The sequence below is a fragment of the Lithobates pipiens genome, unplaced genomic scaffold, assembly GCF_037356315.1.
Source record: "Lithobates pipiens isolate NorthernLeopardFrog02 unplaced genomic scaffold, aLitPip1_a1.2 Scaffold_16, whole genome shotgun sequence".
NCBI classification, from domain to species: Eukaryota; Metazoa; Chordata; class Amphibia; order Anura; family Ranidae; genus Lithobates; species Lithobates pipiens.
Genome location: NW_027507748.1, coordinates 151,954,343 through 151,977,026, shown reverse-complemented (window position 1 = coordinate 151,977,026; position 22,684 = coordinate 151,954,343). Strand labels below are relative to the sequence as shown.

Here is a 22,684-nt window from a genome sequence, read left to right as displayed (position 1 = left end):
TCGGGAGGGCACAATAGTGGGATCAGGAGGGCACAATAGTGGGATCAGGAGGGCATAATGCAAATTCTTGGATACTGCCATCATGGGACAGCTAAGTAAATAGCGTGACCGTCCCGGCAAATCGGGGACAGTTGGCAGGTATGATGTAATAGATTATAATAGGTCCCCATACACCTTGAACAGTCCGTCTAGCTGACGATGGGCTGGCAGTGCTGTCAGTGATGGCAGCCATGTAGTGATGATGAGAAGGTTCCGTGCCCTCCTGTACACAGCATAGGAAGGAGCCGTGTCGGTGATCAGGTACCACGGACAGCTCCCTCCCCGCACTCCCATCTCTTCCGCACACATGATAGGACAGCCGGGTGGTGTAGGCCCCGCCCCCTCCCACAATGCCCGGATGAGAGGGGAGGATGTGATCCAGGAGGGGAGAGCACAGCGAGGAGGGCAGCAGACGGGATGTGATTGCGGAGAGGAGTCGGCTTTGTGCTGGAGAGGAGAGATCTGGGAGGGAGCAGCATGCAGCTGATGTAACCCCTCTCCCACTTCTCCAGCAGGGACCCCCCTTATTATGTAGAGCGTGTGATCGGAGGCTGGAAGAGATCGGACGATCGGGCTGTCTCTGTACGATGCTCGCACAGTCTATGCCCGGCGATCAGTGACAGTCGTGCGGTGCAGTGAAGAGGCAGCTGTCAGTCTTTGTTCCGGGAAGAGCACATCACCGGCCAGGGGGTCAGGATGAAGGATCGCACCCGGGAGCTCCGTGCTGTGAGTAGACCTGTTGCACAGGGAGGTCGGTCGGTCGGTGGGTGGGTAGTCAGCTGTGGATGTAGGTGATGCCTACAATGTGATCTGTGGATGAGCCCACTCCGGGTGCTGGGGGCATCCTGCAGAGGAAGGGCTAACCCCCCTCCCTCCAGCACCTGGCTGATTAACCCCTTGTACTCCGGATAGGAAGAATCACCAGTCCATGGTACACCCAGCTCCGGGCATCATGTGATGGGCACCTCTGCCATTGTGCTGGCAGTGCAGGGTGTACATAGTCCATCATTGCAGAACAGATGCCTGTTGCTTATAAAAAAAAAATGAAAAATATAGATTGCAATTATATGAAGTGTTTCTGAGGTCTCCTCGCCCACCTACAGCCAGATATGATTGCTGGGAAGACTGAACAGGTGACCTCTCTGCTCCATCCAATGGAGAATACTGAGCTCACCGCGACACGGGGCAATCTGATCGTACGATCGTCTTCAGATCTAGTGACTGATGAGATACAAATCAATTGGATGGAGCCAAGACAGCCTCATATTACATTGCTTTGGTAAATCTAAAGAGGATCGTATAGTCAGATTGTAACGGGTATAGCGGTGGCATGTTGCACACGGGTGAAAAAAAAATGCTGCATGAATTGTGCTATATATAATAATAATAAAAAATATATATTTATATAATATTTTGGCCAGAACGTTCCTCTCCTGAAAGCAATTCTGCGTTCAGGAGAGGGAACGTTTAACTGCCCCTAAACCTGCTGCTCTTATCTTAAGCTCTGATAAAAGCCTACGTGTACATGGACACACAGGTTTTTATTGAGTTGAGTTTATGGGCTTTGGCAAAAAAAAACACCAAAAGCGCCTAAAATCACAGCAGTGTACATGAGGCCTAAAAGTTGTAGGGACCCCCCCCCCCCCACCCTAAATTGGTGGTCAGTGTAGGCAGGATATCAATCTGCCACTACTTTCTCCTCAAGGAACCCCTAGCAACCTCTGGAGGAATCCCAGGGTTCCACAGGGACCTGGTTGAGAGAGGCTGAATACAATATCTAATAGTAGTTGGGTAGATTCAGCTGGGCTTGTAATGTCGAATACATCTCATAGGTTCCTGCATCGGTTTCTGCAGCTACAACCCAAAATTATGGCCAGTATGTCTCATTTATCCAGGTCATGGTATATGTAGTAGTAGTTGCATATCAACTGGACCTGTTCTGCAATGTTGAAGACATTTTGTAGGTTCCTGTACTAGTTTCAGGGTATACAACCCAAAATCAATGGCACTATGTCTGTAGGGCTCTGTTCACACTAGTGTGACTTGTCATGTGACTTTGGACACATACAGTTGCATGACAAGTCAGGGTATACAACCCAAAATCATTGCCTGTATGTCTGAAGGTTCTCAGTTATCCAGGTCATGGCTTAGCTGGTAGTAGTTGATTGCATTCAACTGGACTTGTTCTGTAATGTTGAAGATGTTTTGTAGGTTCCTGTACCAGTTTTAGGGTATACACCCCAAAATGATGGCAATATGTCTGTGAAGGTTCTCATTTATCCAGGCCATGGTATATATATCATAGTAGTTACATCATAACTGGCTCTGCAATGCTGAAGACATTTTGTAGGTTCCTGTACTAGTTTCAAGGTACATCCCCCAAAATCAATGGCACTATGTCTGTAGGGCTCTGTTCACACTAGTGTGACTTGTCATGTGACTTTGGACACATATAGTCGCATGACAAGTCGCAGCCCTTCAACTTGTTACTTGACTTTCCTGCGACTTGAGGGCCAGCGAGTGTAAAGTCATGCAGCTTTGGAGTTTGAATGGACCCTAAAAGTTCTCATTTTTTTCAGGTCATGGCATAGCTAGTAGTTATTACTTACATTCAACTGGACCTGTTTTGTAATGTTGGAGATGTTTTGTAGATTCCTGTATCTGTTTGAATATTCACCCCCAAAATGATGGCCAATATGTCTCTGAAGGTTCTCATTTATTCATGTCATGGTATACAATTGGTTACATTCAGTTGGACTTGTTCTGCAATGGTAAAGACGTTTTGTAGGTTCCTGCACTAGTTTCAGGTATACACACCAAACTGATTGCCAGAATGTTTGTGAAGGTACTCGTGTATCTAGGTCATGTCCCATAGGTTCTCACACCAGCTTCAGAGAATACACACCAAAATGATGGCCAGTATGGTTGTGAGGGTTCTCATTTCTCCAGGTCATGCTTTTTTGACTTTTTCTGGATCAACTGTGGGTAGAAGATTGTTTGTTTATTTAGGACTGTACATCCTTTTTTTTCAACTAGGGTTGATGTCACCTGGTCCAGTAAAACATGTCGTCACTAGGGTTGGTGTCACCTGGTGCAGTAAAACATGGCGTCACTAGGGTTGGTGTCACCTGGTGCAGTAAAACATGGCGTCACTAGGGTTGGTGTCACCTGGTGCAGTAAAACATGGCGTCACTAGGGTTGGTGTCACCTGGTGCAGTAAAACATGGCGTCACTAGGGTTGGTGTCACCTGGTGCAGATGGCGTCACTAGGGTTGGTGTCACCTGGTGCAGATGGCGTCACTAGGGTTGGTGTCACCTGGTGCAGTAAAACATGGCGTCACTAGGGTTGGTGTCACCTGGTGCAGTAAAACATGGCGTCACTAGGGTTGGTGTCACCTGGTGCAGATGGCGTCACTAGGGTTGGTGTCACCTGGTGCAGTAAAACATGGTGTCGCTCCCTTTACCCCCCCCCCCCCCCCTTTGGTCCAGGTGCCTGTAGCCAAAATAAGGAAAAAGAGATGTGAAGCTTTGTGGCTTCACATCCAGCTTTTTTCCTGTGCATGAGCGAGCTGCGCCAAGCTTTGTGAATGGTCCTGCAGTCCTCTTGAACCTGTGATGTGTCCCAGAAGGCTGCAGGTGAAGAGGGGCAGGGGTGGTGTGAACTTCCGCTCAGATCGCCGCGGTCCTGGGATCGTTCTGCTTTAGAAGCTCTTTGCACTATGATATGTATGCCTTCCAGATGCGCTTGGCTTATACATTCAGATATATTTGCCATTCAGTAATGTATCCAGGCGTATTTCCCTTATATGCATTACTGTGTGTTGTGCATATTTGCGTCCTTTTTTTATTTTTTCCTTTAATTTGTAACGGTTTGTTCCACATCCCCCACAATGACAGGTGAGATGTCGATGATGCGTTTAACCCTTAGGCTTCATTGGAAAAAAAAACGATTGATTAAAGTGCGTTGCTCGCATGAAAATAAAGTAGGGTGCATCTGACAAAACGCAAAACAGCCCAAGCGAAGCATGTTCAGATATTAGGGGTACTACAACCATCATTATTAGAGGTTCTACTTCTTAATGAGTTTAATTGAATTGATCAGCAACCAAAACCACATAGTATATCTGTATGAACCTTAATGCTTGCCACACACTGCTGGGGTTTATTCACTAAATCAAGATGGGGAAGAAAAAATCAGTAATCCATAATGACTGGCTATAATTCAACTTTCATTAATCTGACTTTGATGCGCTGAAATCTGGTTACCATGGGGTTGATTTACTAAAGGCAACTAGATTGTGCACCAGAGCTTAGTAAATGACGGGAAGCTCAGCTGACTTCCATCATTCAGTCATGTGCAACAAACGTGCTGTGTGGTTTTTTTTTTTTCCCCTTGCATGTGATTGGGTATTCTTTGTAAAGTGAAGTTTCACTTCATTTACTAGATCAGCGACAGCACTTGCAAAGTGCACAGTCTTTGCCTTTTGTAAATGACCCCCCCCCCCCCCCCCCTATGAAACACTGCACTTTGTGCATCATCGGTGCTCATTGCACTCCCTTGTTGAATATTGAACTGTGCTTTATTAGTTTCAAGGTGTCTTATGTGAGCTGTACAGATAAATGCTATCTTGTATGTCCCCTGTGCCACAAACATACCTAGACCACATTTAAGTGGATGTAAACCCAATTGTTTTTTTTTATGTCATAATGTAGAGTATAAGATTTCCTATCATTTGAGCCCAGTCTTGCCACAAAAAGTTAATCCATCTCTGAGCAATCATCTTTTATTGTTCAGTGAGATAAATCTTGACAAACAGAGAAAAACGTTGTCAAATCCTCCCCCTTGCTGTGAGTGACAGGTGATTTACATATCTCGTGCACTAGCCTAAGAGACATGCATTCTTTTTTAATTCCCTCCCACTCCTTTCTTCAGCAGCTCTGCAAGGATTGGCTGTTCCACACCTCAGCATGATTTGGCATGCTCAAGTCATGTGGGGACTTTTTTCTGGGTTTTGACTGGATGTTAGTGATCATAGCAGAAGTTCAGTGTAAGAAATACACAGGAGAAAATGCATGTTGATAAGGGGAGTGTAGAGGTGGGCGGGGAGTCTACTGACATCACAACTCCACCCACTGAGCCCTGGAAAACAGACCCGCCCACAAAATCTGCAGTTTTTCAGGTTTCATAGCAGACAGAGGGGAGACATTTGACAGGTAAGTATACATGCAGGAGGCATGTATATCCTTCTAGATAACCAATATTTCAGTAGTTTAGAAAGGATGAGAGTGGGTTTACATCCACTTTAAGTGTTGAAAAGCTAAACCTAAGAACATATTATTATTATTATTATTATTATTATTATTATTATTACTTTTTTCCCCTTCATTTTCACCCGGTGATCCTGCCAGGAACACTTCCTCACTGCAACGCTCACTCACTGATCTACCAAATGTGCGGCGCTAAAAATAAATGAAATAAATATAAATTAGATAACTATTAACTAAATGCATATATCCTATAATGTAAAGGTAATAAAGTCAAACAAAAAATATAATTAAAGTGCATGTGCTCCGTGTGATGCACATTTTTATTTCTATTTTTATTTTTATCTTTATTTTATTTTTAAATATAATACCGTATTTATCGGCGTATAACACGCGCCGGCGTATAACATGCGCCGGCGTATAACACGCACCCCAAGTTTAGGAGGGAATTTTAAGGAAAAAAACTTTTAGGAGGGAAGTTTAGGGGAAAAAAAAAACTTACATTTATATGCCCATCAGTGTCATCTGCAGCCTTGTCCACCATTGCAGCCTTATGCAGCCTTGTCCACCAGTGCAGTCTTGTCCCCCATTGCAGCCTTATGCAGTCTTGTCCCCCATTGCAGTCTTGTCCCCCATTGCAGCCGTGTCTATTTTATTTTTTAAAAATGCCGCCGCCGAGATACAGAGCCGGATGTGTATCTCGGCGGCGTGCGATAGTTCTCGGAGGGCCTTCGGCTCTTCTCTGCAGCTTTCGGCCGTTCTCGGCAGCTTTCGGCTGTTCTTGGAAGCTTTCGGCCGCCAAGAAGAGCCGAAGGCGGCCGAAAGTCGCCTTGAAGAGCCGAAGGCAGCTGAAAGCCGCCCAGAGGCTCAGAATTTCGGGGGATCGGCGTATAACACGCACCCACGATTTTCCCCTGCTTTTAAGGGAGAAAAAGTGCGTGTTATACGCCGATAAATACGGTAATTTTTTTTATTTATTTTTTCATTTATATTTTTTATTTCATTTTATATTTCTTTAGTTTTTGACTTTAGGGTAGGAGTGTCCAAGGTTTTCTCTACTTGTTAAACACTCACTCACTGTACTGTATTTATGAAAGAGCAACATTGTCACCCTAGGACAGGACTACAGAACACCTCCCTTCCCCCACATATCTCCAGCATGGGGGAGGTGTTTTGTAGCCTACAGAGTTTGCTAGGAATGATATAACTGGATAAAGCCTGCCAGCTACTGAGCATTGGTAGGGACTCAGAGCTATCTTTAACCCCCTTCTTGACCAGGCCATTGTTTGTGATATGGCACTGCTTTACTTTAACTGACAATTGCACAAACATGCTACACAGTACACAAATACAACTATGTCCCCCCCCCCACACACACACAAATAGAGCTTTCTTTTGGTGGTATTTGATCACCCCTGCGGTTCTTATTTTTTTTGTGCTATAGACAATTTTGAAAAAAAACAAACAATTTTTTATACTTTTCTGCTATAAAACACATCCAATAAAAAAAGTAAGAAAATCGAATTTCTTCTTCAATTTAGGCCAATGTGTATTCTGCTACACATTTGTGGTAAAAAAAAAAAATCTCTAAGTGTATATTGATTGGTTTGCGCAAAAATCATAGCATCCACAAATTATATGGGATGTTTTTATGGAATTTTTATTTATTTATTTACTAATAATGGTGGCAATCAGCGCCTTATAGCAAGACTGCGACATTGCCAGCAGACAAATTAGACACTAACACCCCTTTCACACCAGGGCGTTTTGCAGGCGCTATAGCGTTAGAAATAGCGCCTGCAATCTGCCCTAAAGAAGCTGCATCATTATGTGTAGTGTGAAAGCCCCGAGGGCTTTCACACTACAGCGGTGCGCTGGCTGGACGTCAGGAAAAAGTCCTGCCAGCAGCTTCTTTGGAGCGGTTTTACCGCCGACGCAATGGGCGGTGTGGTGTGAAAGGGGTCCTAGTGACACATATTCTTGGGGACCAGTGACACCAATACAGTGATCAGTGCTATAATAAATAATAGAAATATATAAATAATATGCACTGTAACTGTACTATGACGCTGGCAGGGAAGAGGTTAACCTCAGGGGCAAATAAAGGGTTAAATGTGTTCCCTGGAAGTGCTTTCCAACTGGGGGGGGGGAGGAGTACTGTAAGAAGACGGAGATCCATGTTCCTGCTTAGCAGAAGATCTTTGTCTTCTCCTGTCACAGAACAGCAATCTGCCTTGTTTACATATGCCAGTGATGGTGAACCTTGGCACCCCAGATGTTTTGGAATTACATTTCCCATGATGCTCAACTACACTGCAGAGTGCATGAGCATCATGGGAAATGTAGTTCCAAATAATCTGGGGTGCCAAGGTTCACCATCACTGACATAGGCAGACTGCCGTTCTGTCTGCCTCATGAATGATCGGGTCTGCCGGCGGCACGCCCTAGACCCAGGAAATGAAATCTCGTTCAGGTATGTGATTTCATGCTGAATGGCTGCCCTAATGCAGCATATATGCGTGGGGCAGTCCGGAAGCGGTTAAAGGAATTCCGCTCCTTTTCTAAAAAGTGAAGGCACTCTGAGCAAGGCTGCATTTACACGTTAGCAGACCATCTTTTATAAGTTTATGAGGGTTTTTAGAAGTGCATTACAAGCGTTCAGGTGTTATTGTTTAGCCAATAAAGTCCAAGGAAGTGCTTGACATCTCCTAGGCCAGTGATGGCAACCTTAGCACCCCAGATGTTTTGGAACTACATTTCCCATGATGCTCATGCACTCTGCCGTGTAGGAGAGCATCATGAGAAATGTAGTTCCAAAACATCTGGGGTGCCAAGGATCACTGTCCTAGGACTACCTCTGTTATTTAGATCTCACAATTTCCACTTTGCACTCCTGGAAGACCGCTATCAACGGGGAGGCTGACCACCGATGCTTCAGGTCTAAGCATCTTTAACATTAGAGTCCATGCAGCTGCAATGCTTGCCCATTCACAGAAGCCCCTGTATTATGTGAACTCATTCACAAAATATAAAGGCTTCTCTGAATGGGCAGCAGAGGGGAGGGAAGGTGTGGGCATTGCTGCTCCATGTGCCGCTCTCTCCTCTTTTACAGCCCCAGTGTCATTGTATGCTCAGGCAGACCCATAAACCTGTTGGATATAAATAATAGAGATAGTTCAGGAGATGTCATGCACTGCCTTGGACTCGTAGTGTCCCTGTACTTACTGTGTGCCATTGCCTACTCTAATAGCCATGGTCAACACCCCCTTTAACCTCAAGTAGGAAAGGGTGCTAAGAGTTCAGTGGCCCAGGACATACTTCTGCATTTGTTAGGCTTCACTTTGCTGATGCAAACTTTTGCACGTAATGCACAAACCAAGGCAGGCGTTCACTTCAATGGCTCACCCCAGCAGAGACAAGTAATAGCGGCACAGCTAAAACCCCAGCCCTGGATATGAAGTAGGGACATGGCCTGAAATAATTTAGTAGCCACAGTGTTCTTGCCAAATGCAGTGCTAATCCCTTAGTAAAGCCCCATACACACAGATTTTTTTTTTTTCTTCAGATTTACCAAAACCATATAATATGAGGTCAAACCTTAGGAGTTTCAATGTTTTATGCAATTAGGCAGGCCCTTGCACTACATGGTTTTGGTAAATGTGAATACAAAAATCAGCAGGAAATCTGATAGTGTGAATGGAGCCTAATGCCCCATACACATGGTCGGACATTCCGACCACAAAATCCATCAGATTTTTCCGATGGATGTTGGCTCAAACTTGTCTTGCCTACACACGGTCGCACAAACTTGACGGAAAATCTAATTAGTTTCTGAACGAGGTGATATAGAACACGTACGACGGGACTTTAAACGACCCAGTAGCCAATAGCTTTTGTCTCGTAATTTATTCTGAGCATGCATGGCACTTTGTCCGTCAGAATTTAAACGATCAGATTTTGTTGTGGGAATTTTTTTTCGATCCAGCTCTCAAACGTTGTGTGTGTCGGAAATTCAGACGGAAAAAGTCAGATGGAGCCCACACACGGTCAGTTGGATTTTCCGACAACACGATCGGATCGCACATTTTCCGTCAGAAAATCCGACCGTGTGTATGGGGCATAAGGCAATCTGCATACTATCCTCTATATCCGAGATATGCAATAAGCGGACCTCCAGCTGTTGCAGAACTACAAGTCCCAAGAGGCATAGCAAGACTCTGACAGCCACAAGCATCAGAGGCAGAGGCATGATGGGACTTGTAGTTTTGCAACAGCTGGAGGTCCGCTAATTGTATATCCCTGCTCCTATATGTTCCTGCCATCTGCACAGCGCCCATAGCTGCTCTCCCCATGAAATGACAGCACAGTGTTTGCGTGCATGTTTCAGTGATTACCCAGCACAGCCTATGTGACAGTAAATACAGTTTTTTTTTTTTTTTTTTTTCCATCGTGCCTCCAACTTCTGCTTGCTCTGGTGAACGCACCTCCTTATGGTCCACACAGCGTTTGCTGGTGTATCAACCACGACATTTAATAAAACAATGCCCAGTGCCTACATACAGCAGTTAATAAACACACTCCCACTCGCTCTGTATGCCAATTAAGCTATAGCGATTTGCATGCCAATTAAGCCATAGCGATTTGCATGCGCAGCACATTCTTTGTAGACCTTGCAGTCTTTAATACCCTTAGCCTAGCTGGCTGGGTTTTGACTGACAATACTTAGGTATAGCCAGCCTGTTACGTTCTTATATTATGCAGTAGGGTCCCATTATTATTGTACCTGTCATGTAAGATTCATTGCAAGATATTTTAATTACTCTTCTGGAATACACTGGAAAGAGCTGCACAGCTTTTCTCCGCACGTGATGTACATTCAACAAAGTGGTACAGGAGGCTAATTAAATTGCCGTGTGCCCTGTTTGTCATTAATTTGCATGGGCTGTTGCAGTGACAATCACTTTAGACTCCTACTTTTAGCATGTAATACAGAGCGGATTAAAGGGTAACCCCACCTTCGTGGGGGGGGGGGGAAGCAAAGAAAAAAAAATTAATATAGAATATACAACTGCTACAAAAGTCATATTGTTATTAAAAATTACCTTTCATTTTTAATCTGCAGTATTGTAATTGATTTTATTTATTTATTCCCCCCCCCCCCCCAGAATTCTGCACTAAGACACAGATTTTGAGCATCCCCTGCAACAAAAAATTCATTTTTTGTGAGGTCTCCCAAAGGCAAATCATGTCTAAAGGGATGCAGACCCTGCCACTTTCTTCTGAATGATAAGTACAATATAAAATCACTCTAATGCCCTTTACACACGGTCAGACTTTTTCAGACAAAAAAGGTCCGATCGGATTATGTTGTCGGAAAATCCGATCTTGTGTGGGCTTTTTTCTGACTTTTTACACCAGAAATCCAGATGGAAAAAGTTTGAGAGCTGGATTTAAAATTTTCCGACAACAAAATCCGATCTGACTTTTTCCGATCATTTTGTAGAGAATTCCGACGCACAAAGTGCCCCGCATGCTCAGATTAAATTACGAGACCAAAGCTATTGGCTACTAGCCTTTACGTAGTCCCGTCGTACGCAAACGAACGTCACCTCATTCCAAACGATCGGATTTTCCGACAACTTTGTCCAACCGTGTGTATGCAACACCAGTTTCGGACAAAATCTGTCGGGGAAAAAAAACTGATGGGTTTTGTGGTCAGAATGTCCGATCATGTGTACGGGGCATTATAGGATTCACTCTGAACATGGACACAGACAAACCGCTTATTCTTTAAAATGACAAAAGTTTGTTGAAATCCCTGCAATGTACAGAGATCATCCAGAAGGGAGGGTTTTTTTCTCAACAAAAATGGAGCTACTCTTTTACCACTTCAGCCCTGGAGGAATTTGCCCCCTTAATGACCAGGCCATTTTTTTGTGATAAGGCACTGCGTTGATTTATTTGACAATTGTGCGGTTGTGTGATGTACCCAAACAAAATTGATGCCCCCCCCAAATAGAGCTTTCTTTTGGTGGTATTTGATCACCTCTGCATTTTTTTTTTTGCGCTATAAACAAATAGAGCGCCAATTTAAAAAAATAAAAACATTTTTTTTTTTTACTTTTTGCTATAATACACATCCAAAAAAATATAAAAAAAACAAATGTATTCATAAGTTTAGGCCAATATATATGCTTCTATATATTTTTGGTAAAAAAAATCGCAATATGCGCATATTGATCGGTTTGCACAAAAGTTATCGCCTCTACAAAGTAGGGGATACATTTAGGGACTTTTTATTCATTAAAGTGTATTTTTTTTTTTTTAAATGCGTTTGAAAGACGGCTGTGCAAATACAGTGTGACATAAAATATTGCAACCGCTACCATTTTATTCTCTAGGGTCTCTAGAGTTCTGAGTAATTTTCTAGCAATAAATATTGATTGTAACTTCTATGTAGCAAGTGCCAAAAAAAAAGGTTTAGTGTTTAAGTAGTTAAAGAGGAGTTCCCGTTAAAAAAAAAATAATAATAATAATTAAAAGTCAGCAGCTACAAATACTTCAGCTGCTGACTTTTAATAATTGGACACTTACCTGTCCCAGGGTCCAGTGATGTGGGGGAATGAGGAACATTACTTTACTTTAGATCTATAGCTGGGACCTGTGCTAAGAGAAACTGGCTAACGTCTCCCTGTTTAAATGCTATTTGCCTGACTGCCATAAGATCCGAATGTCTTCCGTTCCTTCTGAAGCAATGACTTGGTAAAAACACTCAAATTAAAGTGGTTGTAAACCCTTACAACCAACTTTGACCTATAGGTAAGTCTAGATTAAGGCTTACAAGATGACATTTCTAAAGGGGAAAAAAGTAATTTAAAAGTACTCGCGACTATAATGAATTGTTGGTCCCGGCAATACAGATAAAAGTCATTGAAAAAAACGGCATGGGATCCCCCAGTCCATTATCAGGCCCTTTGGGTCTAGTATAAATATTAAGAGGAACCCCGAACCAAAATTTAACAAAAAAAATTGCGTGGGTGTCCCCTCAAATTCCATACCAGGCCCTTCAGGTCTGGTATGGATATTAAGGTGAACCCTGCGCCAATTTTTTTAAATAGCAGGAGGGTCCCCCAAAAATCCATACCAGACCCTTATCCGAGCACGCAACTTGGCAGGCTGAAGGAAAGGAGGGAGGGACAAGAGAGTGCCCCCTCTCCTGAACCATACCAGCTCACATGCTCTCAACATGGGGAGGGTGCTTTGGGTTAGCCCCCCAAAGCTCTTTGTCCCCATGTTGATGGGGCGGTCTGCAGGCGGGGGGCTTATCGGAATCTGGAATGGATCTAGGGGGAATCTGGAATGATCTAGGGGTCCTCCTGTTTTGAAATGGTAACGGGTACACTGTACCCGTACCATTTCACAAAAAAACTGTCAAAATGTAAAAAAAAACACAAGACGCACTTTGGGACAAGTCCTTTATTAAAAAATAAATAAAAATGTCCCAAAAGTCTATTAATTTTCTTCTCTCGCTGAAAAGAAAATACAAAGCAGCGACCGACCCGCCTCCATGGGAGGCTCCCGCTGTATGACTCATCTTCGCTTTGACAGTTCTTATATAACTGAAGGCAGGGCCACGCATGACATACCCGGGTGACCTCCACCCCCTCTGACACACGGGGACTTCCCAATGGCTTTCCCGTTGTGGCTTCCCCGTGGGGCACCCGTTTACGCAGCCCCGCCCCCTCTGATGCCCTGGGAAAGCCATGGGGAAGTCGCCGTGCGTCAGAGGGGGGTGCCCGGGTATGTCATTGTGAGGCCCTGCCATTAGTTATATAAGAACTGTCAAAGCGAAGACGAGTCATATGCCTTGTTTACATAGGCACCTCCCCGTTCTGCGGCTCAGTGACACGATTGCCGGGACATCGGGTCCATGGGCACGGTCACGTTGTACGTGACGCGCACACCCGATAGCCTCGCCAATTAAAGGGGTCGTACAGCTACGCCTATTTGCCCACCGCTGCTATTATGCTGACGTATGTGGGCGTACAGCGGTCGGCAAGTGGTTAAAGTGATACTAAACTACGCTTTTTTTAGTTTGTATCTACAGGTAAGCCAATAATGAGGCTTACCTGTAGGTACAGTGACTATATATTCACATATGTAGAAACCGATGACATCACCAGTCAATGCACGCTGTGCTGCGAATGGACAGCACACTTGTATGTGCTCTCCATTGAAAGTACTTTACCATGAGCATGACTCTGGGGCGCATGCACGGAAGTGACATCATCGTGGCTCGCCTATTCAAACTGCCAGAGCCGTGACCCCAGAAACAAGACCGGATGAAGATGGAGTCCCTATCAGCGGTAAAATTGCATCTGGAGGGGTCAGTTTTATAGGCAAGTCTGTCTTAACTACTTCAACTGTGGAAGATTTACCCCTCCCCTTCCCTTCTTGACCTGGCCATTTTTTCCGATACGGCACTGTTACTTTAATTGGCAATTACGAGGTCATGCAAAGGTGTGCCCAAATAAGTTATATTCTTTCTTCTTTTTTTTTTCACACAAATTAGAGCTTTCTTTTGGTGGTATTTGATCACCTCTTTGGTTATTTTTTTTTGCGCTATAAACAAAAAAGAACAATAATAATAAAAAATATATATACTTTCTGCTGTAAAACATATTCAATAAAAAAAAAAAGAAAAATGTAAAAAAAAAATTTCTTCATCAATTTAGGCCGATATGTGTGCTAAATATTTTTGGTAAAAAAAATCCCAATAAGCGTATATTGATAGGTTTGCGCAAAAGTTAGTGTCTAAAAACGATAGAATATATTTTATGGGATTTTTATTTATTTTTTACTAGTAATGGTTTCGATCAGCGACTTCTAGCAGGACTGTGATATTGCAGCGGACAAATTGGACACTAACTGACACTTTTGACACTTTTTTTTTTGGGGGACCAGTGACATTATTACAGTGATCAGTGCTACAAAATATGAATGGTCACGGTACTATTGATACCGGCTGGGAAGGCGTTAACATCGGGGCAATCAAAGGGTTAAATGTGTGCCTAGCTGATGTTTTACTATAGTGTTGGAGAAGCTTTTACTAGAGGAAGGCATAGATCCATAAAGGAACACAGGATCCATGCCTTCGTTACTGACCGAACATAGATCTGCCTTGGTTACATATGCAGATCACTGTCCTGCCTGTGTACCGCTCGGCGAGTGCCGGTGGACATTGGCACCCACTGATCGTAGAATTGCAGCTCACACTTGTTCCCGATACCCAGATGTGCAGGATCACGAATATATGCATGATCCTGCGCAGCACGGCCACCCTGTAGCAGACCAATTTTCAGCTTTCAGCGCTGAGGCACTTTGAATGACAATTGCGCGGTCATACAACACTGTGCCCAAATTAAATTTTTATTATTTTTTTTCCCCCACAAATGGAGCTTTCTTTTGGTGGTATTCAAACACATATATCATAAATACATAAAGCATGAAACACAAAACTAAAAAGTCCACTTTTTATGTATAGCAGCGCATGCACACTTTTTTTCAGAATATGCGTAAGAGTTCAGTTCGGTGTTCAGAAGATAGGGTGCTTTATTCAGTCGACCTGCATTTGTGATTGAAACACAGCTTCCACCATACAAATCACCACTTGTGGTACCAAGGCCGACCCCCTATGGGAATGCACTCACCAAACATATGAAACCAATAAGCCTTCAGAATGCCATTGCAGCTCTCTCCTTTTACCACCAGTTATCTCCTTTGTGGGAAACGGCTTTCACATATAGGAAACAAAAATGCCCAGACATAGCATAATACTGTATGACAATATTTATTATGTAAAAGCAAAATCCATATATGCGTACCAAGTAAAAAACTGTTATAAGCGTTTAAAATACTGTGCCTTATTCCGCTGTGTTGAATCCGTCCGAGGAGACCGACCGTTTATAACGTGCACTTAAAAGTGTGTGCTTCCGTATTTCCTCGGATCGTTGGAACGCAGGGATTGAGACGCACGTGTCACTTCCGGTATAGTTACGCCCTGACGCGTTTCGTCATTTCCGACTTCATCTGAGGGCGTAGCTATAGATACCGGAAGTGTTCTTTTATTACCATCTCCAACCAATTAAAATTCAATGCAGCATGATCTACGGGGCACTACACCAATCGTCAGCCACCCTTAGGATTTAGCTATACCTCAGGTAGCCACGAACGGTGCTGACCCATCGCAGAATGCAATAATCAGTAGACTCATCTGCATCGTGCTTAGAACAATATGCATAAGGTACAATGTTATTATAAAAATACACACTGCATAAAACATCAAATCACAAAACGATCGTTGATCCAAAAAAATAATAATTGAGAACTATTAATAAAGGTACAATAAGTTACCGTATACAGTTATCCATGTACCATTGTCTAATATATTAATCCCCATACAGATACAATCCGGTCGGTTAATATAATAGATCATCTTATGTGGGAGCCGAATACCGTTTCCCAATCACTATTAAAGTTCTCAACTGATTGTTACGCAAATGTATTCTTCTGTATAAAACTTAAGGACAAACATGAATCTAATCAGGTAGATCGATATTCCCGCAGTACCATACACGTCCGATCCGCACGAACGGATCCGATTTCTTTTCTTTTCACTAATATTATTTCTTTATTTCAAAAGAAAATTTATGACCCTTGTTACTGATGATTGATCATCTAGAAGCTTAAGGATCCAGTGTATGTTGCGAGAATATACATACACAAAATTATATATATTATAATTATATATGTTTTTATATATATTTTTCTAAAAAATCTGTATTTATGTTTAAAGGATATATACCTCCCAGAAAAGATATCCCTTAAAAAATATATCCCTTCAAAAAGGATATTTCTAAAAAGGATATCTCTAAAAAGGACATTCCCCCAAAAAGATATTTTTTAAAAAGATATTTTTTAAAAAATTTATTTTTAAAAATTTATTTTTAAAAAAATATACGAATAACTATGTCAGAAATCTGTATAAATTTAGGCTTGACCAAAAATAATAGTAATAATAATAATAATGAGTTATAAATTATATATATCTAAAAATTATAAAAAGATGTATGCACTAAAAAAGTATCTATTTAAAAGTTATATATATATGTGTATATGTATAAAAATTCACTACTCACATACACATATAATATGTGAACAACAGGCACCTACCGTGCATGAAGTAATTAAAAAAACGGGCACCAACCGTGCATGAAGTAATTAAAAAACAGGGTCTTTGTAGTTTGTTTTACAATTAATTGGTGCTAAGCTGAAATGGGAAAAAATGCAACTTTAAGTATCACTTATAAAACAATTAATATCAAGTTCTATGTTTAAGCCTTTGGGACTGAGAGTATCTGTGGAATATATCCAATGAGTTTCACGTTTGGATAATTCACGTACTAAATTCATACCCCTCCAGTGTGGTTTAACATGTTCAATCCCCCAAAATAGAAGGCCGGTAGCGTCCCTATTATGTTTCAGTTTAAAATGTAATGAGACATTATGGTCCTTATAACCGATTTTTATATTGTATATATGTTCTGCTATTCTGACTCTTAGTTTCCTTTTGGTTCTGCCGATGTATAATAAACCACATGGGCACATTAATGCATATACAACATGCGTACTATTACAAGTAATGAACTGCTTAATCGGGAAACTACGATTATTGGACGGTGAGCTAAAATTGTCCAGGGATCTAATTGGTTTTGCTACCTCACGACACGCCTTACATTTACGGCAAGCGAAAAAGCCGTTTCTGTCCCAAAAAGTGGGAGGAGGTTTTGGAGGGTCAATGACTTTTTTTACAATTTTGTCGCCAAAGTTTGGAGCTTTTCTGTATAAAAACTGGGGTTGTTCGGGTAGTACGGAATGCATCTTTTTATCCAATAACAGAACATGCCAATGTCGTTTGAAAATGGTTTCAAACTTCTCTATACTGTGAGTGAAAGTTGGAAATAAAACCCCATTCTTTGTCAAATTTCCCCTTTGTAATACTATCACCATCTGTACATGATTCTTCTTTTCTTTTATCAGCCAAACAAAGTTCCCTGGGCATATTACCGACTTCCTGAATCACTTTCTGTAATTCCTGATAGTCGTACCCCTTTACGGAAAACCTTTCAGCTAAGACATTGGACTGCTTGATATAATTCTCAAATTCTGAGCAATTCCTCCGTACACGAGTTATTTGTCCTTTTGGTATGTTACGAAGCCACTGGGGATGGTGGCCACTGGAAATGGGTAGATAGCTATTACGATCTGTATTTTTAAAGAACACTTTAGTTTCCAATTTATCCCCTTTTCTGTAGATTGTTACATCCAGAAAATTTATCTCATTCCTATTCCATTCTGAGGACAAACTAATGTTACGGTTATTATTGTTCAACTTGTTAATAAATAAATTTAATTGCTCAACATTCCCCTCCCAAATTAAAAACAAATCATCGATGAATCTTTTATAAAAGATTAATTCTGACGGTGGGTCATTAAAAATTACTTTGTCCTCCCATTCCGCCATGAATAAATTAGCAATGCTGGGTGCAAATTTTGCTCCCATTGCAACCCCCGTGCGTCTCAATCCCTGCGTTCCAACGATCCGAGGAAATACGGAAGCACACACTTTTAAGTGCACGTTATAAACGGTCGGTCTCCTCGGACGGATTCAACACAGCGGAATAAGGCACAGTATTTTAAACGCTTATAACAGTTTTTTACTTGGTACGCATATATGGATTTTGCTTTTACATAATAAATATTGTCATACAGTATTATGCTATGTCTGGGCATTTTTGTTTCCTATATGTGAAAGCCGTTTCCCACAAAGGAGATAACTGGTGGTAAAAGGAGAGAGCTGCAGTGGCATTCTGAAGGCTTATTGGTTTCATATGTTTGGTGAGTGCATTCCCATAGGGGGTCGGCCTTGGTACCACAAGTGGTGATTTGTATGGTGGAAGCTGTGTTTCAATCACAAATGCAGGTCGACTGAATAAAGCACCCTATCTTCTGAACACCGAACTGAACTCTTACGCATATTCTGAAAAAAAGTGTGCATGCGCTGCTATACATAAAAAGTGGACTTTTTAGTTTTGTGTTTCATGCTTTATGTATTTATGATATATTCTTGTCTTTTAAAGCAGCAGCTGTTTGAAAGATGACACATTAAGTTAATATTGTAATTAAACACCCAGGAGCGCAGAGCAGTGTGCCATAGGGGTCGGCGAGAATTTGTGTTTTTAGCACTACCTGTTTAGGTATTCAAACACAGCTGGGGTTTTTATTTTTTGCTAAACAAACAAAAAAAGATGGAAAATTCAAAAATAAAATAAAATCATGTTTAATAGTTTGTTATAAAATTTGAAAACAGGTAATTTTTCTGCTTCATTGATAAGGCGGCGCTGGTGGGCACTGATAGGCTGCACTGATAGGCACAGATAAGGCGGCACTGATGGAGACAAATAAGTCGGTACTGATGGGCACTGATAAGGCGGCACTGATGGGCACTGATAGGAGGCACTGATGGGCAGTGGTAGATGACGCTGATGGGCACTGATAGGTGGCACTGATGTGCAACACTTCTTCAGGCACTGATTGTGGGCACTGACAGGTGGCACTGTGGGCACTGACAGGTGGTGCTGGTGGGCACTGGTAGACGGCACTGTTGCCTACTGCTAGGTGTCACTTGTAGGGGCACTGAGAAGCAGGCGGCATATCACAGTGATCGGGACTGATGTTCCTCTCACTGCCGTCAGTGATCGGCTTTTTTTTTCCCCTCCCCTCCTTGCCCGCGCGAGGAGAAAAAATAGCCGATTACCGGCTGTGTTGACATCACATGATCAGCTGTCATTGGCTGACAGCTGATCACGTGGTAAGGGGTCGGGATCCACCCCTTACTCTGATCTGTGATCCAGCGAGTCTCATAGAATTGCTGATCACAGAGCACGCCTCACCCGCCCTTCAGGGGGCGCGCAGGCCACTCCTGCACGGGACGACGTCAATAGACGTCATCTCGTCAATGCAGATCTGCGCTGTAGCCGTCATTCGGCTATAGCGCGGATCACTAGTGGTTAAAGTAAAACTGTAAGATTAGAAGTATGTATTTTCCATTGCTTGTTTTAAAAGATGCATACTCCAAACAAAACTTGGTTTTGTTTTAGGATTCTGGCTATTTTATAATAATGATGAAACAATTTAATTTTCTTGCAGGTTTGATTAATTGTCTTCATTTAATGAAAGTGGTTGTAAACCTCAGACATGAAACATGAACAAAGCATATTCTATACTGTGTACTGTACACATATAGTCCAGCTCAGGACGCACGTGTGCCACCATAGGAAGCCGCTTCCTATGGTGGCACATTAAAAAAGGAGGGGCCCAGAGCGCTGGCGGGAGACCACAGAAGAGGATTGGGGCTGGTCTATGCAAAACCGTTCTTTTTCAAGGCAAAACCTTTGCATGGAGCAGGTAAGTACAGGCCTACCCCACTTTTAAGTACACAATGGGGTTTATTTACTAAAGCTGAAACGTGCAAAATCAGGTTCACTTCTGTATAGAAACCAATGAGCTTCCAGGTTTTATTACCAAAGCTTAATTCAACAAGCTGGGATTAGAAGCTCATTGGTTTCTATGCAGCAGTGAGCCTGATTTTGCACTTTCCAACTTTAGTAAATAAACCCCATTGTGTACTTAAAAGTGGGGTATGCCTGTATAACATGTTTGATTTAAAAAAAAAAAAAAAAAAAAAGCAGCTTGCACTTTACAATCACATTAAAGCTGAACTTTGGGAACAAAAACCTACATTTAAATATATACCTCAATGGCCACGAAGGATATACAAATGCCTTTGCAAACCAGTTATTAGCTTGTAAAAGTAACATCATCACCAGGATGCACAAATCCTGTGCAGAAAGAGCTGTGGGTGTGGCCCACCAGGCCCCACCCACTACAGGCTGCTTGCAGAGAACTACTGAGGGGGCGGATACAAGACCAGTCACCCCGCACAAGGAAGAGAGCAGCACCGACTGGTCTTACTTACAGGAAGCACAGTTAGTCAAAGTGCAGGAGTTGTCTGGTGCTAAAATTCAGTCTTGTATCTTGAAAGAATCTACAAATTTAAAGCGATATTACACCCAAAAGAAAACATTTATTATATTGCAGCTTACCAATTCTTAGATGTGATGGCTGCATTTGTTTTTCTTTTTTAGGCTTTCTTTCCTTTATTTTCACCTGGTGTTCCAACCAGTAAGCTTGTTGTTTTTCAAAAGAACAAGCTGGCCTTCAGATGTATGAGTTGCAAGGATGATACAAAACATTTAACACTGACAGGGGTGCTTACACTGATCAACTTGGTTATTTATACAAAACCTTTATCCCAAAAGGTAAATAAAACTGTTGTTGTAAATGCTTATAAAGTATTAGCTGGAGTTTGGCTTCAGTCTGTCAGTGCATCTAAATCTGCTAGTACATCTAAACCCCCCCCCCCCAGACTGATGATGCTGCTGTCCAAAGGTTCTCCTTCATCCAGAGTGGGGGCACACTAATACAGGAGGTGTGCTACTGGCCAGATCACCAGGAGAAAATGGAGGGAAAAACGTCTACTAAAGAAGAAAACAAATGCAGTCACCGCATCTAATGATTGGTAAGCGGCAATATCTTCTAGTTTGGGGTTTATTACCGCTTTTATAGTCTTGTTGAATACATGATTTAAAGAGGAAGTAAACCCTGATGGGTTTACTTCCTCTTTTTTTCCCTGCAAAGGTAAAGCATAATGGACTACTATGCATCGCATAGTAGCTCATTATGTGTCACTTACCTGACACAGGAGCCAGCGAAGTCGCCGCTGTCCCCTGTAGTCCACCGCATCCATGTTGCTTGTGGCGTCTCGCAGCTCCGACGAATCACAGCGGCGCAACCGCGATGACGTCACTCCCGCGCATGCGCACGGGAGTCGCGCCTCGCAGCTCCGCCGCTGTCATACGGCGAAGCCGCGATGACGTCACTCCCGCGCATGCGCACGGGAGTCGACAAATTTGGCAAATCCATTCTTGGATTTGCCGCATTTAGTGCGCATGCGCGCCGCTGTCTACGGCGCATGCGCCGTAGACAGCGGTGCCCATTTTCGGGCAAATATCTCCTAAACCATATAGGTTTAGGAGATATTGCTTGGACCTACAGGTAAGCCTTAATCTAGGCTTACCTATAGGTCCAAGTTGTTTGGAAGGGTTTACTTCCTCTTTAACTCCCTTCAAGATGATTAGAGCTTCTACATACAGTTATGCAATGTTTATGTGATCACTGCTGCTCTTTATGGGCAAGTGAGCCAGTTTAGACCAAAATCACAGCTCTTTCCATCATAGGCGTATTGACACCCAGCATGGCGCATCAGTCATTTCCTGCAGTTTTTGACAAACTCAGGAACGTAAAAAAGGACAGGTATTGTAAGTAGGCCACTTTACCGAAAATAAAAATGTGTATTAAATGCGATATGTGATAGGGCTGAAGATAACATTCACAACTGTACATGATGATGTTTAGGACTTTTATGTAGCTCAGGTTAACCATAGCTTTATGGTAGCTATTTAAAGTGATACTAAAGCTTTCCATTTTTTTTTTTTCAAAATAACAAACATGTCATACTTGCCTCCACTGAGCAGCTCGTTTTGCACATAGTGGCCCCGAACCTGCTCTTCTGGGGTCCCTCAGCGGCTGTCTTGGCTCCTCTCCGCTTCTGATAACCCCCTCTGGGAAGCGTTCTCCCAAGGGGGTTACCTTGCGTGCGCACTCCCGAGTCCTTTATTTGGCATCCATAGCCGCCAACTACAAAACTCGGCCCCGCCCCCTGACCCTCGTGTCATTGGAGGTAATTGACAGCAGCGCAAGCCAATGGCTGCGCTGCTATCGCTCTATCCAATGAAGAGCTGAGAAGCCAGCATGTTCATGGCCCAGGACTTTCGAGGGCTCAGGAAAGTAAATGGGGGGTGGGGGGCCTGTAAGCATTGGATTTTTTTCACCTTAATGCATAGGATGCATTAAGGCATAGGCACTCAACCTGTGGCCCTCCAGCTGTTGTGGAACTACAAGTCCCATCACGCCTCTGCCTTTGGGAGTCATGCTTGTAACTATCAGCCTTGCAGTGCCTCATGGAATTTGTAGTTCTGCAACAGCTGGAGGGCCACAGGTTGAGCACCCATGCATTAAGGTGAAAAAATGGTAAGCTTTACAACCCCTTTTAAGGGGAAAAAAATCTCCAAAATTCTTTTGGCTAAAGCCCTGAAATGAATTGCCCCTAAAAACAGTCCTAAGGTTATTTTGGGGAAAT

At 42.7% G+C, this 22,684-nt stretch overlaps 1 protein-coding gene across 2 annotated transcripts in view; it reads left to right on the top strand.

Annotated features, from left to right (window-relative positions):
• Window positions 1-400: 400 nt before the first annotated feature.
• STX1A (syntaxin 1A) overlaps window positions 401-22,684 on the top strand; it is a 216,042-nt gene continuing 193,758 nt past the window's right edge. Inside the window, exon 1 of one of the 2 annotated variants that reach the window (XM_077480630.1) lies at window positions 401-765. In XM_077480630.1, coding sequence (XP_077336756.1) covers window positions 736-765 — 30 coding nt within the window. In that variant the 5' untranslated portion in view covers window positions 401-735. The remainder of the gene's footprint in view (window positions 766-22,684) is intronic. The other variant, XM_077480629.1, reaches the window with a different exon arrangement.